Source organism: Sinocyclocheilus grahami, unplaced genomic scaffold, assembly GCF_001515645.1.
Source record: "Sinocyclocheilus grahami isolate Dianchi unplaced genomic scaffold, SAMN03320097.WGS_v1.1 scaffold1090.1, whole genome shotgun sequence".
NCBI lineage: Eukaryota > Metazoa > Chordata > Actinopteri > Cypriniformes > Cyprinidae > Sinocyclocheilus > Sinocyclocheilus grahami.
Window position 1 is genome coordinate 102534 of NW_015506269.1, and position 18891 is coordinate 121424.

An 18891-nucleotide genomic window follows, 5' to 3' on the forward strand; every position below is an offset into this window, starting at 1 on the left:
GTTGCAATAGATCCCAATCCACTAACGTTACACTGAAGTTGCAAAACACCTCAATATTATCTATGATTTCCGCGATGCGGAATCCAGTCATATAAATGGAGTTTACTGTATGACGCGGAATGTCACGGAATTTGTCAAAGTTTGGATGAATTAATCAAAAGTAGGTCAGTACACTTAAATAAAGTCGCAATATGGACTAGTATCTGTAAATATTCAGCCGCAAAAATACTGTTTAAATATGGATCCAGCATGTTCTGCTTGTCTCTGTGTATGTAAATGGCACAGACCAGCGGTTTTGTTTTCTACACATACAAAGTGTGCGACGCTCGCGGTGATTTCAGCTTCTGTCATCTCACTACATGAGGACATAAATACATGAACAACATCTCCAGAACTGCTCTGACTCTCTCTAAGAGTCACTTCATGAGCATTTGACAGTTTCATTGGAGTAAAACTATCGTCATATCATTTACATAGACCTACAGAAACAAGTTCCTCATGGCAACCCGTCAAAATATAAATTCGGGTTAGCTTGAAATTATCAGAAATATATTACTGTGGTGCAGTATGATATACATAATACTACTCAGGGATGAAAGTTTTCCATCACTACGATGGATTTCCATCTATTGAAAAAAAAAAATGAGGGGAAAAGAAACATGTAGCACATTGTTGTTGTTCTGCCGGTGTTCTGCCGATTTGTTGGAAGCATAATCTGATAGGTAGCATTATTTGTCAGAACACCAGCACACCAAAAATCCTGCCCGCCACAGCTGCAGTTTCTCACTGACAACATAACGCTGCTCGCATCATTCACAGTCAGGTTATTAGCAGAAAACGCAGAGCAGGTCTTGAATTTCGGCACGGGATTGCGGCTATTAATAATAATAATTCTACTCATTCCTGCAGGTTCCTAGTTTATCATTTGCACGTGCTTTTGCGTCTTGAGAACTCACTCGCACGCTCTCATTTTCTGTGCGCCCACAGATCGCGATAAGGAGAGTGACAGATTTGAATAATTATTAAAGGAGTTTGCAAATGTGATATTGATTTAATACAACAGTTCAATAAACAAGTACTGCCTGATTTTGCTCTGTTTCATCAACGAAAATAGTTCCAAATAAAGTACAGTTCAGCCGCTGCGCATCTCTAAAAGCAAACACAGCGGTGTTTCATTCATGAATGAGTGCGTTTTTGAACGAATCTAGTGAGTCAGTGATTCATGATTACCCATTCATAAAGACAGTCACTTGCGCCATTCCTGAATCAATAATCCTGAATCAATCCTGATACGAATCAATTGAATGAATGATTCAGTGATAAAATCATTGACTTGCCGCCACCAGCTGGTGGTTTCGGTTTCATTTTTAGGTATAATTTCAGTTATTTAAATCATTTAATATTTCTGTATTAAAAATTTTATATTTAAAACATTAATCTCCACATGAATTTATGAATTTAATTACCTCTGAGCTTCATTAAACGTCTGAAAACGTACCTACAAGCCACTTTTGTGTTCTTTTTTTGCCACCTCTGTAGTACAAATAGATTTTTTATTAATACTAATTTCATATGATTGGTAACTTATTTGTCTTATTCTACTTCTTATTATTTTGATTTTAATAGACATTTTAAAAAGCTTATAAACATAAATTTTGAATTTGACAGATGAAAAGGATGCCATTACAAAGGTAAAAAGAAAATATTCCTGTAAGTCACTGAGTCAAATGTCACCTCGTATTAGGAAGACAAATTTTTGATCAGAATGTTTGATTATTGATCAGAAGGTGCTCCTAAATTTTTTAATTAGGAGGACAAGCGCTCCTAATTACAAGAAGAAAAAAACTGCTCTTAAACTGGGTGTGTGACAGGTATGGCTGTGGAATGGAGTTTGGCCGAGGTTTTTTTTTTTGCTTTAACCCCTGACTACTACAACAATTATTACAACGTTTGTTTAAAAGAATCACACAATACGCTATTTCTTCCATGTTTTAATTTTAATAATAAACCCTTTGTTTGCCAAAAATAAAGAGTTTAACGCTTTAAAATAAAGAGTTTACTGTGGGAGTACTACACTCAACCAACACCAGGGGAGGCAGTTTTTGTCAGAGCCCTTGTTATTCTTTATTTTTACATTAATTTTCATTTTTACACCAGACATATATATCGGTTCAAAATATCGGTTATCGTCTACTTGATCTGTAATAATCGGCATCGGCCTTGAAAAACACATCTGTCGACCCCTAGTCTTGATAAAAGAGCTCAAAGACTTGTAGAAGCAAAATAAAATGGCATGGTTGTTTCAGCAAAAGCGTTTTTATCTAATGTTTGTTTTTGTTCATGCTATCGGCTAGGTTAAGGGTAGGCTATAGTGTAGGTGGTACACGACTTTCAAATTCGATAGAGCATTATTGTTTTAGTGCCACTCACCAGATATTTCATTTCAGACCAGCAGCTTTATGTACAACAGAGGTGTCAAACTCAATTCCTGGAGGGCCGGAGCCCTGCAGAGTTTTGTTCCAATCCTGCTCCAATTCACATACCATGTAGTTTTCAAATATACCTGAAGGACTTGATTAGTTGGATCGGGTGTGTTTAATTAGGGTTGAATCTAAAATCTGCAGGGCTCCGACCCTCCAGGAATTGAGTTTGACACCCCTGATGTACAACAACCAGTGTTATAAAACACTGCCAGATTCACATTCATCTGCTCTTTTAGTGTCACTCACATTTTACCTTGAAAATATTGCACACAAAAAAAGAAATGAATAATGGGCTTCGCGATTATAAAACAGAAGGATTACAAAAGAGGTTTTTGTGACAGAAAAATCTTGGTAATATCTGACATCACCAATAATATCACCAGTAATATCTGACATCATGGCTCTTCTGTTACGAGTGTGACTGAGGAATTTATGTATCAAAAATAGTAAAAATAAATAAAAAAGCCAAATATGGAGAAGAAATCTCAGGACATCGACTCACCATTTCTTTGATTTGAGCCGTGGAGGAGGATTTCTGGGAATGAGGAAAAGGGCACGCATTGGATGCATGTCACACAGAGCTGCAGAAAGAGACAGGGGAAAAGATAATAAAAATTAGCCCATCAGCATAACAAAAATAAACACACTTAAGTGTAGCTTTAGCCAGACTTGGGGAGAAACAGAAAACTTGAACCAGTGCATTCAGAATACAAAAAAGGTAATTGTAACAGACACATTTAATAAAGATGTAACAGTATACTTTTTTTTTTTGTAAAAATAAGATCACTAGATAAGATTACATTCTTTTTTTTTTTTTTTTACAGGATAGGTCATAGGCCATCCTCGCATACACCACTTTATCTGTGGCTGATCTCCATTCTGCTGCTACTTTCACTGAAAATTAATCACTGATAAAGGGATGGATAATCACACCTGCAACAGAGTGAACTCGTATAGTTTACGTATGAAAGCCAGTGACAAAAAAGCAATTGGATTGCTTCAGAAAACAGATTAAACCACTGGAGGCATATGGAATACTTTCATGCTGCCCTTATGTGCTTCTAGACCTTAGTCAGGTTAGACACCATATTGAATATAACAAGGATGTAAACAAGACTGTGAAGGATGGCATGCACTGCATAATGGTCCTAGATCATGTAATTTTCATAGCAACTTTCAAAACTGTTTTATGGAGTGTTTGTCTACTGTAAGTTTTTTACAATAACAATGTACACTGATTTTAGAGTGGCCTTTTATTGTGGCCATAAGGCACACCTGTGCAATAATCATGCTGTCTAATCAGCATCTTGATATGTCACACCTGTGAGGTGGATGGATTATCTCGGCAAAGGAGAAGTGCCCACTAACACAGATTTAGACAGATTTGTGAACAATATTTGAGAGAAATAGGCCTTTTGTGTACATAGAAAAAGTCTTAGATCTTTTGAGTTCAGCTCATGAAAAATGGGGGCAAAAACAAGTGTTGCGTTTATAATTTTGTTCAGTGTATACATTTCAATATTATTATTTTATTTTTAAAAATAAGAACTACGTAGTAAATTACAAACAATAGGACAAATACAATAGAACAAAATTACAAATCAAAAATCTCAATCAAAAAGATACAAGCAAACTTTAAGCTCAAGCACGTCCTGCTCTTTATTTTCTCATTCATGCATGTTTCTTTACGTGTAACTTTAGTAGCACTGTGCTATGCAGATACATTTACATAAGAAATAAACGATATAGCAAAATCTCTAGCAATAGACCCTTTATACCATTGTCACAATATATACCGTCATACTGTTAAAGGTCCCATATTGTCAAAAGCTTTTTTTCATAACTAACCCTAACCCTAAGTTTCAAAATAGTCAATCCACAGTCAAATGCACACAGCCTGCATAAAGTAGCTGTGCCTTTTCACGAGCAGTTGTGACTTATGTAAAAATGTGACGTCAGACCTACTCAGTGACTGACTTCAGTCACCACCCCGAGCACTGCCCACCGTCCCACCAGACAACATCGCGTCCATGCCATTGCTGAGTAACAACAACACGGAAACATGTCGAGAAAACACTGTTCAGTCGATGGATGTCAGGAAACTACATCATTCCACAGGCTTCCGAACAACATTAATATAAGAGACCAGTGGCTAATGTTCATTTATTCAGAAATAACACAGCAATTTAGGTCGAACCTAACCATCTGTTCTGCACATTTCACAAGTGACTGCTTCGTCAATCAGGCACAGTTCAATGCCGGTTTTTCAAAGAAGCTACTCATCAAAGATGCTGCAGTCCCTTCATTGTTGGGTTCGACCTCAAATACGCAACCCGTAAGTAAACTTCTCACACATTTTATTTTACATTATGAAGCCAGCATAATCTGAAATTATAGACATTAATTACCATTCTGAAACATCCTGTTGTACGCGCGTTTGAGGAGGTGGTTGGTTGGCCCTTGTCGTCGCCGATTCAGGGTCTGAGTTCGGCTCAAACATGTAAGGCCGGAGGACAACATTTCCTTCAGCAGTGACCATCATTACCGGTGTTTCCATTTACCTTACTTGTGAGTATCACCAAGCCACAGCAGGCTACAGCATACATGACCCTAGTTACCTGTGGTTGGCCTGGAAGTGCGTCACTCAGAAAACAACAGGCCAATCAGAAGAGAGGCTCATGAGAGGGCCAAAATTTACCCGTTCTTAGCAGAGATCCTGAGAGAGCAGCTGTAAAAATATATTGAGATGGTCTTTGGCATGGCCGTACCCAGGCTTTGAAAATTAGTGAGGTCCGGGGGGGGTTAAAGATTTGTGTTATAATAACCCCTACAAATACAACTCATATACACTATAAACACTTTAAAGGAGACATACATGTAGATGTTTGTGAAAGATGTTTTCTCTGTTTTGAAGGGATGATTATTTTTAAATCATACCCTATTTATTGCATCAAAATTTGTTAATACTTTACTATATTTAAGGGTGGATAATTTTATCAGTTGTTTATTGCAGCAATACATAACTACAATAACTTTTTCTAGTGTTCTTATGAAAGTTTATAGCATGATTTGTGAAAATTTAACTATACTTAATGGCTAGTTTTTGCGTATTTAATTTCATTCTGTAACCTACTTGTTCTACAGATCTGTGTGTACTAGTGTTAAATGCTACTGTTTTTGACAGCGTTGATAATGTTTATGACAGATAATATCATGATAATTTTTGCGTTTCCCTTACCGAACCTGTCCATGGGCTTTTTTGATTGCTTTCAGTTTAAGCGCCGGCGATGCAGTGTTGCCAGCTATTGATACTAAAACAAACAAAAAACTAAAAATAAATAAAAATAAACTGAAATTATTTCCAATTTTTGCAAATAAGATAAAGATATCGCTGACTCTAAACGGCAACTTCCTACTTTATTAACTTTCTAGTGTTAAATTAAGTGGAAAAGACAAGTCCAAAAATGCTTATAATAGCTGGATCTGGCAACACAGAGGCTGTGCCCGCACCCTCACTCACAACTCACTCAAGCCTCGTTCACTCCGCAAGCGTCTCGCAGCGAACATTTTCAAACATTCTTGCAAACTGTCTAAACTGAACTATACATGTCATGCATTCATTCATATGAGGAGTTTAACAGCAAATTAGTCATTCAAAGAGCACATTTTATTTTTGAACATGAAAAATTTACCGAGATCCGGACTTCAGCGGCCTCATAGCTGGTTACGGGCCTGGTTTTTGGTACTTATACCGCAAATATATATTCTTAAGGACATCAAAACCTAAAATAAAACTCCAGAAAGGTGTAAAATATGTGACCTTTAAATTACAACATTATACTATATGTAATACCACTTATACTATTAGTCAACTGATGTCTTGGTGAGTAATTAGTCATTTGTACTGGAATTCAACGACTAAGTCAATGACTGAGAGGACAGACTAGACCAGGAAACGTGTGGATACTTACGAGGAGCTCCTTCACCCATTTCTATAGCAGTGATACCACATGACCACAGGTCACTCTGGAGAAAGGGAAAAAGGGAGAGAGAGAGAAAGAAGGGTCTCAATATTGCAGCAGCACACTAGGGTTTATACATTGAAATATTATGAATATTAAAGTGCAAAAGAATATTTAAATATGCAGTTTGCATGGTCTGTGCGTCTGAGCTCTAAATGAATGAATGCCACAGTTTTATCTACTAACTATCATCATATATCACATGCACACACTCTATATTACTACTATTGTACAGTAGAATGTACTTCTCAAAGTGATAATTAATTATTAAAATACTTTTTTTGTTGTTTTTTAAAGAAAACCAATTTTCCTCCATGTTTTGATTTGAACAGTAAACAGAAAAGTTGTGCAGCACTTTGTTTGGAAAAAGAAATTTAGGTAAGAGTTCAATTTATTTGATTACAGATACATGATTTGAGTAGGAATTCAAACCACATATGTAGCTTGAAACGTATTTGAAAAAACTATGTATTTTTAAAAACTGGCTTTCACACTAGCTAAATATGATCGGATTCCCTTTGGATATGCACAAAAATCAGATTTGGACTGCCAGTCTGAACAAGGCTTACGTGCATATTTATACTTAGCACGGTTGCCTGGTAGGGATTTTCATTTAATTGTGTTGCAAGTATCAGAACATTATTACGGAGGCAAATGACGCTGATGGAGGAATTGGCAGCTTTCACATTTTGAGCATGCAAAACTTCTTTGGATGCAGCAACAGTTGTGATATGACATCACACTCTGCAGCATCTTTTTAAAAACTTAAATTCAACACATAATAATAATAATAATAATAATAATAATTATTTGTTTAATTTATATAGCGCTTTTCTAGGCACTCAAAGTGCTTTACATTGTGAGGGAGGATCTCCTCATACTCTTTTCGAAAGACATCCTGGGATTTTTTATGACCACAGAGAGTCAGGACCTCGGATTAATTGTCTCATCCGAAGGACGGTGATTTTTGACAGTATAGCATCCCCGTCACTATACTGGGGCACTAGGACCAACACAGACCACAGGGTGAGCACCCCCTACTGTCCTCACTAGCACCTCTTCCAGCTGCAACCTCATTTTCCCAAGAGGTCTACCATCCAGGTACTGACCAGGCTCATCCCTGCTTAGCTTCAGTGGGCAACCAGGTGAGAGCTGCAGAGTGATAGCTGCTGGTACCACATAACAACATAACAAATAATAATAAATCCAAGACGTAAAAACAATCTGCTCCCCTTTCTTGCAGCGCTGCAATTTTAAATTTATGTTCTTTTAATTTAGCTAAAGGTCATGCTGTGACGTATAGATCTTCTGTTGGTCACACCAAATTTGAACTTTGGAACTCTGGAAATGTGAAAAAACTTCACATGATGAGCTTTTGTTTCTGCTCTTTCTTGTTCTCATGCATATGAATGGAAGTCAATGGAGAAAAAAAAAGTATAGTGTGACCGGCGGACCTTTACTCGCAAACAACAATTACTGTTCATCAGCAAGTTGAGAATCAGACCCATTGTAAACCTAAATGTACTCAAATTAATTTCAAAGTGTACTATCCGAGTAGTAATAGCAGAAGTTTGTTGTCGTAATGATGACCGTAGCACACACAAAATTAGTAGCTGTTCCGTGCTCCGGAACAGTTAGCAATCACAATATATGCATAGCACGCCCGAGCACACCTGTTCAAACGGGCCAGGGCACGGTTCAGTGAATGGCATTCGGGCACGGTACAAAGCAATCACACTAGTCAAACGAATCACACTTTAGTCACTAATTAAACAAGTATATGTTCAGCTAATTGTCAGCCTCTTACATTTCTGCATCTTGTAAACAATTAGTGCCTATGCATATAAGCAGCCTTTTAATTAACAGACTAGTACAATCATGGCTGATAGTAAGATGTTTTGCAATAGTAAAAGCAAACCAAACTAGAAGCAAGAACAGCTGTAACTTCTTGACCAACTTATACATGAAAAGAAGGACATAGTTAAGTTAAAGGGAAATTATCATTTCTAAATTAGGCTGATTGCCAGCAACAGGCCATTTTAGGATTTGGTCTTTAGTGATTTAGGAGTCCTCTTGAGTACCCCTAACTGATCACAGATTTAAGAGCTGGTTTTACCACTAAAATGCTTTGTGAAATGTGACCCTGGACCACAAAACCAGTCATAAGGGTCCATTTTTCGAAATTGAGATTTATACATCATCTGAAAGCATTTATTGAATAAATAAGCTTTCCATTGATGTATGGTTTGTTAGGATAGGACAATATTTGGCCGAGATACAACTATTTGAATATCTGGAATCTGAGGGTGCAAAAAAATCTAAATACTGAGAAAATCGCCTTTAAAGTTGTCCAAATGAAGTTCTTAGCTATGTATATTACTAATCAAAAATTAAGTTAATATATTTACAGTAGGAAATTTACAAAATACCTTCATGGAACATGATCTTTACTTGATATCCTAATGATTTTTGGCATAAAAGAAAAATCAATAATTTTGACCCATGCAATGTATTTTTGGCTATTGCTACAAATATACCCCAGCGACTTAACCTCTTAAGACCCGGCAAAACATTTTAGGAAAAAATTTGTATTTTTTCATGTAGCGCATTAAAAAAAAAGTAAAAAAAATAAATAAATAATAATAATATTTAATTCATAAGATATGCTACGTCCTTGGTAGAGGACATCGGGACTCAAATTTCTTTAAAAAAAGAAAAAGACATGAATGCTCATGCATAGGCAAAAACAATAGATTTTTTTTTAAATCACCCATACATTTTTAGTTTTCAGGATTTTATTTTTTTAAACCAAACTTTGTATAAAGATAATTCTCAACTATGATATAACAGAATGATTTGATATACCATTTTTCTTCATGCAAAATGTGTGTAAAATGGCCATAAACAGGTTTTCTTGTTATATATAATGCATCTATAAACTAAATCTAATTTGTATATTAATGTATTTTTGGGGCAACATGTAATGAAAAAAGAAGTGTAATAATGGGAGTAATAATTGACAAGATTTTCATAATAATATATAATATTTCATAGGAATATTGAAATATATTTTCTTTCCCTATTAATTTGTTGTGTCTCCCAAAATACGTAATTAAACATGCTTTTAGTCCCGGTGTCCTCATATGAGGACATATATGAAATCAACGTCCTGTTTCGTAACAGAAAGTCATATTTTGATTTGAAACCCCATAACATTTTCCTGAGATGTTGACACAGAGTTTAAAAATTAGTCAGATTTAAATGATAATTACAAAATATTATCATATTTCCATAAGAGTGTCACTAAATTAATATCAGACATTTTTGAAGACCAAGGAGAGGGAGTGGTCATGGTGAAACATCCAAACATTTAGTATCTCTGAAAAGTCCTGAATGTGCTCTGTACAGGACATCCAGACTTAAAACTGTGGCATGTATAGTCTCAGAGAAATTCACTAAACTACAACGTCCTCATATGAGGATGCAGGGTCTCAGGAGGTTAAGACTGGTTTTGTGGTCCAGGGTCACAAATACTTTAGAGCAAAACATTTAGGAGTATATTAAGAAGGACTATATTGCAACAGTGTAAGATGATCAAAGACAGGCTCTTACTCTGTAGTCATATGTCGCTTCTGGGTTCTCATCACAGGCAATGACCTCTGGCGCCATCCAATAAGGAGTGCCAATGAAAGTGTTTCTCCTGCCAACTGTCCTGTCCAACTGAGCGCTCACACCAAAGTCAACTGTAAAATAGGACACAATGATGTGATTAAAACAGAAATGAAATGGCAAGTAATGATATTATAGCTATTAGCAATTTTTTTAATTACATACAAGAAAACTAAAGACTGACATCTGTAGCTGTGCTTGCAAACCTTTAAAAATAAAGGCTCTAATTAGACCCAAATCTGTTGATGTTGGTCATCTGAGGTAAAGGGGTCATTAATTGAGAAATCTAATTTTCTGATTTTTTTAAATACAATTTCTAAAATTATGTCAGTTTTTGATGTAAAGTAAAAGGGATGCAAGTAAAAAGTATTTCATTTATTTATTTTAGGAAAATAAAAGACAATGTGACTCACCCAGTTTCACCTCTGCATTCTCTGTTAACAGCACATTCTGACCCTTGATGTCACGATGGATGACATGGTGGGCATGCAAATGGGCCAGACCCTGAAAAGAAAAAATAACCCTACATTAAACTTGAGATGTAAAAGTTATGGTAATAACACAGATTTCCACCCTTGAGAACAAACTTTGAATAAAAGAATTCAGTGAACAGAAACGGAAGAGACTGGAGATATTTCTATGAAAATAGAAAGTCCTGAGAAAGAGTGTAAATGGAGAGCTTTTGCGGTCACTCACTCTCAGAATCTCTCTGGAGATGTATGCAATCCAGTCTTCTTTCAAACTGTTGCCTTTGGTGTTCTTAACAAGGTCTGTTATAGAGCCAGCACCACAAAACTCCATGACCAACTGCATAGACAAAGAAGCAGACAGAAAAATCAAAGGGGGCAAAACAACAACAAAATAGGTCTTAAAAAGTTTAAATACTTTTGTTGCATTTAAACTTATTATTATTATTATTATCATCATCATCATCATCATCATCTCACATGCTGCTACTGCTTCTATACAAATTTAGCATCCGTATCGGAAAATGAGCCTGCCATCTCCCAACATAAAAACATTGGTGAATCATGGGTGTGGGCTCTTTTGACACAGACTGGCTAATAGTCTTTCGATATCATCCTATGAACTGTAGCAAACTCATAGCAACCACACAGCTATCTGTCTGAAAGAATGCATGTCCTTAAACCCTTCAATCTTTTAAAACTGCTTCAAACTTTCTGGTCAGGCTTTTCTGTCTTGACAAACTTTTTTTTTTATCTAGTTGATATTTTTAATGCTACAGTACATCACTGAAATGCACTTTATTTAACTAGACAGTGAGGCAGTGAAAAACATGATAGATGTTCAGATACCCACCCATAGCTGGTCATCATGTCCAGGAGGACTCTTCTTGATAAAAGCACCATAGTATGTGGCAATGTTTCTGTGGTGGGAGTATTTCTTCAGCATGTTAATCTCAAGTTTAATCTCCTCTTCCTCATCCTAAACCAAACACATCAACAGAAAGACTCATAAAATTTGATGAACCATAAAACACCAAAGAGATTCAAGCTGCTGCTAATTCTTTTCAGACATGCGGTCAAAGGAGGCAAACACTTTTTTTTTTTATTCATGTACAATTCAGGGGTACCGAAGACGTCAATGCCGCTATGCTTGCCGCCATTTTTGTGTCTGATATGACAAAGAACACAGCACATCTAAATGAGACATAATAAAAAAATAAAACATTAAAATAATAAATTACCTTTTATTACCACTTCCCACATTGAGCTTTGGACCCTAACATGGGTACAGCAACTAACATGGGTACTAACATGTAACAGTTAAGCCATAATAATGTAAGGTGCTGATTACTTGTAAATTTAAAACTGACATCACCTCAAAGCACTTTTGGGTCAATGATAGTGTAACAAGATAATATTTGCTAGCTTACTACACAATCTGAATTTAATGTTAATTTAACAATTGATAATTAATCATTCAAGATGAGCATTTATGGTTAAAAAGTATATAAAAGGTTTTTTTTGTTTGTTTGTTTTTTTTAGAAAATGACCTATCGTTTTGCTAGATAAGACCCTTATTCATTGGCTGGGATCGTGTAAAGCCCATTGAAGCTGCACTGAAACTGCAATTTGGACATTCAGCTTGTTAGGTCCCATTGTTTGCATAATAGGACTAGGTATTATGATCCCAATATTCAGCACCATTTAGCCACACCATAGAACATATTCTCCTTCGCTGTAAGCAAAACACAGAGAGACGCAGCAATTGTTATGCTCTGATTTTGGTTCAGCAAGAATCCAGGATCATGGCCTAATACATGTCTGTGGTTCTTGCCTCAATACCCAAAAATCAGTCGTGAATTTACAATTGCTTTATGCGTGACTGGGCAACAATAAGAAAAAGGACTACTATGGTAAGATGGATAGATGAAGACAGTACAATCTTCACTGCTGTCATCGGGTGGGACTCCTTGACGTTTTGATGATATGTTATGCTGTACATGTGTACTTATCTTTCATGTTGTAGCCTGGGTGAAAGATGCCTTTTGTTGAGGTGATGTTGCCAATGACCTTTGTATGGTGTTTCTACCAATGCAACACATCATCAGTTGTGTACCCCTGCCTCATTAGGTGTTTTGGCCCTTTATCACAAGACACCCTCAGCTGAGGCAGGCCCACGCCAGGCTGATCAGTCCCGGGTGTGTGTTACCTTGTTACATGGTCATTTGGCAGCCCACACTGTGCCCATCCACTTCAGCCACAGCGAGTGGCTGCTTCTTTCAGCGACAGTGGCCAGTTCCCTGACTATCCTCCACTGGACCAGTCCTCTGATGCCTGACTCCTTCAGCAGCCTTATAGTGGAACTAGCCACAAAGCCCCTGCAGCCCACTTCCACTGGGTATACTTTCACTGTCCAGCCCCGCTCCTCTGCCTCAGCTGCCAAGTTGGCATATCGCAGCTTCTTCCTTTCAAAGGCCTCGTTAATGGCCTCTTCCCAAGGGACTGTCAGTTCGACTATTATGACAATCCTACTGGAATTGGGTCAGAGAACCAGGTCTGGGCGCAGTTTGGTGACTGCAATTTCAAATGGGAAAGTGAGTGTGTGGATTAAGTCGACTCGCATTTCCCAGTCCCTGGCTATATTCAGCTGGCCTGCGTCAGGGGTCAGGCACTTAGCCTGCTTTTTCTCCCCTTCCCTAATAAAGGACTGCCTTTTTGGTAAGGTATTCTTGGCATTTTGGGGGATGGCGTTTGTTGACACTCTCTTGGTTGAAGTCTATTATATGGAGAAAAATCCTGGAATGTTTTTCTCAAAAACCTTAACTTCTTTTTGGCTGAAGAAAGAAAGACATGAGCATGAGGGTGAGTAAATTATCAGGAAATTATTATTCTGGATGTTAACTAATCCTTTAACTAATGTTAACAAATGAGACCTTATTGTAAAGTGTTACCAAAATGTTTAATTATCCATAAGCATTTGTGAAATAATTATATAAAACCATATTACCAGTAGAGTTCATTTTAATTTATGTATTTCTTTGTCAATCTAACTAATTGAACTGAGCAGTATCAGAATAAGGATCAGGCTTATAAAATGTATTATCATATTAGTGAGAGAGGGCAGGATATATAAAACTTTTAATTATCTATAAGATTTTTTTTTATGATTTTAATGCTCTATAAGGATTTCTATAATAATTATGAAAAGGTATAGTGACAGTACAGTACATATCAACTGATTCTATGCATTTATTTGTCATTCTAATAGATGGAGACTGAGCTGAAAAAGATTAGGCCTAAAAGATTTCTAATCCTAATCCCTCCATCTAGTGGACAACCATAGTATTACAGCCTTCATCTGTCAGCTGAAATGTCTGAAACGTTTTTAATTTTCTGTTGGCCCCTGAGCATTTTAAATTTATGAAACTAAGCATGTTTCCTCAGAATGACTTGTTCTCCATATGAAATTTATTTTGAAGAGTTTGGATAATGGACTTTAAAGATATAAGAAAATTACTGTTATCTTTTTTACTGTTATTTTTAATAAATCGCCATGACAACACTGTTCAAGATATCCAAAATCCGTTTGCAATTTAGAATCTTCAGGGCCTTGGCATCATGTTGACAAAGTTTGGTGTGAATTGCACGATTCTCCTAGGAGGAGTATGCATTAATTAGGGCCCGAGCACTGGTGTGAAGACCCTATTGGAATTGCTCCGTTTCTTATTAGGGCCCGAGCACCGGTGCAAGGACTTTTTTGCAATTGCTCCGTTTCTTATTAGGGCCCGAGCGCCGAGGTGCGAGGACCCTATTGGAATTGCTCCGTTTATTATTATTAGGGCCCAAGCCACTAAGGCGCAGAGCCCTACTGATCCCCTAAGGATTTTTTTTTCAAACTTCCGGGGGTTTTTGGGGGCCTTAACATACTCAAAAACCCTTGAAAATTTGCACACACGTTGGAATCTGGGGCCATTAGGACGCCGCGGAGGCTAGGACCCGGGCGTAGCACAGGGGCTCTACGACACCCCCTGGAACACAGTCAGAAATCTTGATGTATATCTCACACATACTTGCAGGTATTCATATGAAACTCGGTACACATATAAATCTCATTGAGCAGAGCAACTTTCGCACTGCATGTCATAGGCTCCACCCAACAGGAAGTTGGCTATTCAGGTCTGTGTAAAAAGCGCATGCTGTGGAATTTTATATACTTTTGCCCAGTTGCCACTAAACTTGTTGAACATGATCTCAAGACATTGGAGATGCTAAATTGCGAAAGGATTTTTGATATCTCGAATGGTTTGCCCATGGCGAGGCGATGAAGTTATAGTGAGAAATAAGAAACAGGAAGCGTCTAATAACAACCACATACATTATCTGATTTTGATCAAACTTTAGTGGTTTGTTCGTTGTATGATGCCGATTGCATAGATGTGACTATTAGGAGTCAAAGTTATAGCGTCACCAGTTGGCAGCAGGAAGTGTGTGATTTTCAAAATGCTTTGAATTCAGCATCTTATTTTTACTTTATTTGCTTCAAACTTCATCAGAATAATGTCAAAACACGGCCAATGTAAAACTGTGAAGGGATTATTGATATCTAAAATACGTTACCATGGCAACGTATCAAACTTGAATATTCTTTTCCGGGGATTTTGAGGCAGAAAACATGCTTAGAATTTCATGAAACAACAAACATATCAGTATTAATGATAGACACTGGCAAAAGCTCATAAAAGGGCATGGATGAGGCACTCTATAGCTTGGTGGTTAGTTTTAACTACAGTCACCAAACTTGGGACATACAGGTGCGTCTCAAATTAGAATGTCGTGGAAAAGTTATTTATTTCAGTAATTCAACTGAAATTGTGAAACTCGTGTATTAAAAAATTCAATGCACACAGACTGAAGTAGTTTAAGTCTTTGGTTCTTTTAATTGTGATGATTTTGGCTCACATTTAACGAAAACCCACCAATTCACTATCTCAACAAATTATCATCAAGCCGGACAACTTTCTAATTTCCAATCATTAGCTACGACCAACAGGAAGTCAGCTATTTTGAATGTGGATTTTTGGAAAAATCAGGCAGTGGAATTTTGCATACTCCGTCCAGGAGAAACAAGCAATTCACACCAAACTTTGTCTACATGATGCCAATATACTAAAGATGCTAAATTGCCATGGTGATTTATTAAAGTGACAGTAAAAAAAGATAAAGATTTCAAATGCAACTTCCAAACACTTTAAAACTGTTTACATACAGAGAACAAGTCATTCTGAGGAAATATGGTTAAGTTTCATGAATTTACAAAACAGAAAATTTAAAAACTATCAGACATCTGATGATCTCACTCTACCTCTATGTGTGTGTGGGGGGGGAACAAATCATTCGTAGGAAACAACTGTCAAACAGTTCAGCAAACAGATGAACACTAAGCTGTAATGCAGGCAAAAATATTTCACAAATGCTTATAGATCAATAAAATCATTTTAAAAAATGCTTATAAATAATAACACTTTACAATAATATCTAATTTGTTAACATTAGTAAATGCTTTAACTAACATGAACTAACAATGAACAATATATGTTTACAGCATTTATTAATGTTTGTTAATTCACAGTGCATTAATTAATGTTAACATAAAACTTTACAATTTAATAATGTTTTAGTTTTGAACTTATTAACAAGCATTAATAAATGCTATATAATTATTGTTCATGTTAATTAATATAGTTATATATTCATCTTCAGATTTGGTTTGTGTAATCATAAGGCCTTTGCGACGCTAAATTGCGAAGATCTTGAGTTTTCGCCAAAGGGCGTGTCCCTGGCGGCATGACAAATTTTGATGTTTCGCCATGAAACAGGAAGTTGCTGTAACTTAGGCAAACAATGCCCGATCTGCCCCAAACTTACACACTTGATAAGAGTCCTGTCCTGAACACATATTCATGCCCATATTTAGTTATAGTCATAGCGCCACATGCTAGCAACTAGGGGTGAGGGGAAAAAATCGATACACGGACGCCAAGTATTGATATTTTTCTTCTTTAGTTAGTAAAATAAAGATGGCGGCATCTTTATTAATAGACTATGGGTGCGTCTCAATCAGCTCCTTAGCTCCCTACTGATTGTGAATCAGTAGATCGTGTACACGAATTCGGGCAAGGGTAAGTTCTGACTCACTGCACGTTGGGACAGTGATCACTCGCATTCCAGTGACATGATTACGTACAACGTCAACGGACAACATAGTCGAACATCATCACTGGAATTAATAAACAACAGACAGGACCAATCTCTTTTTGATATTTATTATTATTCTCTTTAAACTAGGGATGTTTATATATATAAACTCAGGCCCGATACTGAGCTCCTGTACTCGTATTCCTACTCGTTAAAATGCCCCGATACCAAAAGCCGATACCACACAGCATGTGATAAGTGCCATATTCAGACAAAGAAACCCCGACAACAGACAGCAGAATGGAGTTATTAGAGATTAAAGATGTCTACGAAGTATATGTATGCAATGAATATAAAACATTCAGTATTAATGCCTGTATAGCTGATTTGCGCCAGCTGGTAAGCAAATCACGCTGAGAGGATTGAGCGCGCGGCGGCGCAGTTGCGCGAGCTTGTCGAGTGAATATCCCTTTCTCACAGACATCACTGGAAAGTTTGTAGTTCAGTCAGATATGTCAAAAAGTAGTAAGTAAAACAATGCACACATTACTTAATGCTAGGGAGGGAGGGAGAGAGAGAGAGAGCGCGCACTTCTGTTGTGTGATCTTTATTGATGTTCGCTCACTTAGCACGCATCATTTGGATTAAAACTAAATCGTTAATATAAGACAATTTATAGGGGCATTTCACTATAAACATTATTTATTTTCACCCTTAAGCATACACGACTTTCTGGCGAAAGTGAAACTAACAGCCTGTGTGAAATGCACTAGGCTGTACTGTACTTGTCCCTCTCATGCCGCACCAGTACAAATATGTGCACGCGTTGCGCGTGTTTTGCTTGCTTCATGAGTGTTTCTGCATTATACTAAAAATTATAGTGAGAACTCAGAAAAACCATATATTGTCGTAGTCTGAATCAATGAAAGCAGTTAAATCCTCTTTATTCAGCTGCAGCGATAGGCATTTCTTGGATTTCTTCTTTGGGGCATATTTGGAGTTTCAGCACAAGAGCGCCCTCTGGCCGATTTTACTACTGATCACAGAACCGTGCAGCAATAAAATTGAAGTGAGAAACAAACTGAGAAAGGTTTCTTTTTAGTTTTCCTTTGAGGACATAATTAAGTTGTAAAAAGTTAATTACAATATATCGCAGAATACCACAATATATTTAAAATCGCAATAATATTGTATCGTGACAAGTATCGTGATAATATCGTATCGTGAGGCTTCTTGTGATTCCCACCCCTACTAGCAACAGGAAGTGACATGTTTAACACTGTTATGGACTCCTAACAGCATATTAAAATGTGCCAGCAAGTGCTAAATAGGCTAGCAACATGCTAGAAAAATGTTAGCAAAACACTTAGCTAAGTGCTAAAAAATGCTATTAATGCAATGAAACAGGAAGTTGCTGTAACTCAGGCATGCAATGTCCGATCTACCCCAAACTTCACACGTTTGATAAAAGTCCTGCCCTGAACACACTTGCATAGCGATATAGTCAGCGCGCCACCTGCTGGCAACAAGAAGTGACATGTTTAACACGGTTATGGACTCCTAGCAACATATTAAAAAGTGTCATCAATTGTTAAATAGGCAAGCAACATGCTAGAAACATGTTAAAACATGCTAACACATAGCTAATTTGCTAAAGCATGCTATTAATACAATGGAACAGGATGTTGCTGTAACTCAGGCATGCAATGTCCAATCCAGTGTTGTCAAAAGACCCGGTACTTCAGTACCAAGTCGGTACTAAAAAAAATGAAAACGTTACGGTACCAGTTTTTTTTTTTTTTTTGTACCCGGTCAACCCGGTTCTTGATCTGCTATCCGAAAAGTGCGCAGATACGCTCTCCTAATAAAAGCACTAAGATGTGGCGACATCAAAACGAGAAAACACACCAAACTAACAAAACACTTTAAAGACACCCAGATCAAATGAAAGAGTTCAAGCAGGTAAGTTTTATTTTAATTTTTAATATTTAGATCAGTGTTTCCCATACATTGATTTATTTGTGGCGGCCCGCCACAGTATCAAAACTGACCGCC

General features: G+C 37.0%; 1 protein-coding gene across 3 annotated transcripts in view; it reads right to left on the reverse strand.

Annotated features, from left to right (window-relative positions):
* Nucleotides 1-18891, reverse strand: part of LOC107566655 (mitogen-activated protein kinase kinase kinase kinase 4-like) — a 107365-nt gene that overhangs the window by 54164 nt on the left and 34310 nt on the right. For all 3 annotated transcript variants that reach the window (XM_016252156.1, XM_016252155.1, XM_016252154.1), the window contains exons 4-9: nucleotides 11495-11620; nucleotides 10871-10981; nucleotides 10588-10678; nucleotides 10118-10248; nucleotides 6455-6509; nucleotides 2986-3064 (exon numbers count right to left, since the gene is read on the reverse strand). In XM_016252156.1, coding sequence (XP_016107642.1) covers nucleotides 2986-3064; nucleotides 6455-6509; nucleotides 10118-10248; nucleotides 10588-10678; nucleotides 10871-10981; nucleotides 11495-11620 — 593 coding nt within the window. The remainder of the gene's footprint in view (nucleotides 1-2985; nucleotides 3065-6454; nucleotides 6510-10117; nucleotides 10249-10587; nucleotides 10679-10870; nucleotides 10982-11494; nucleotides 11621-18891) is intronic.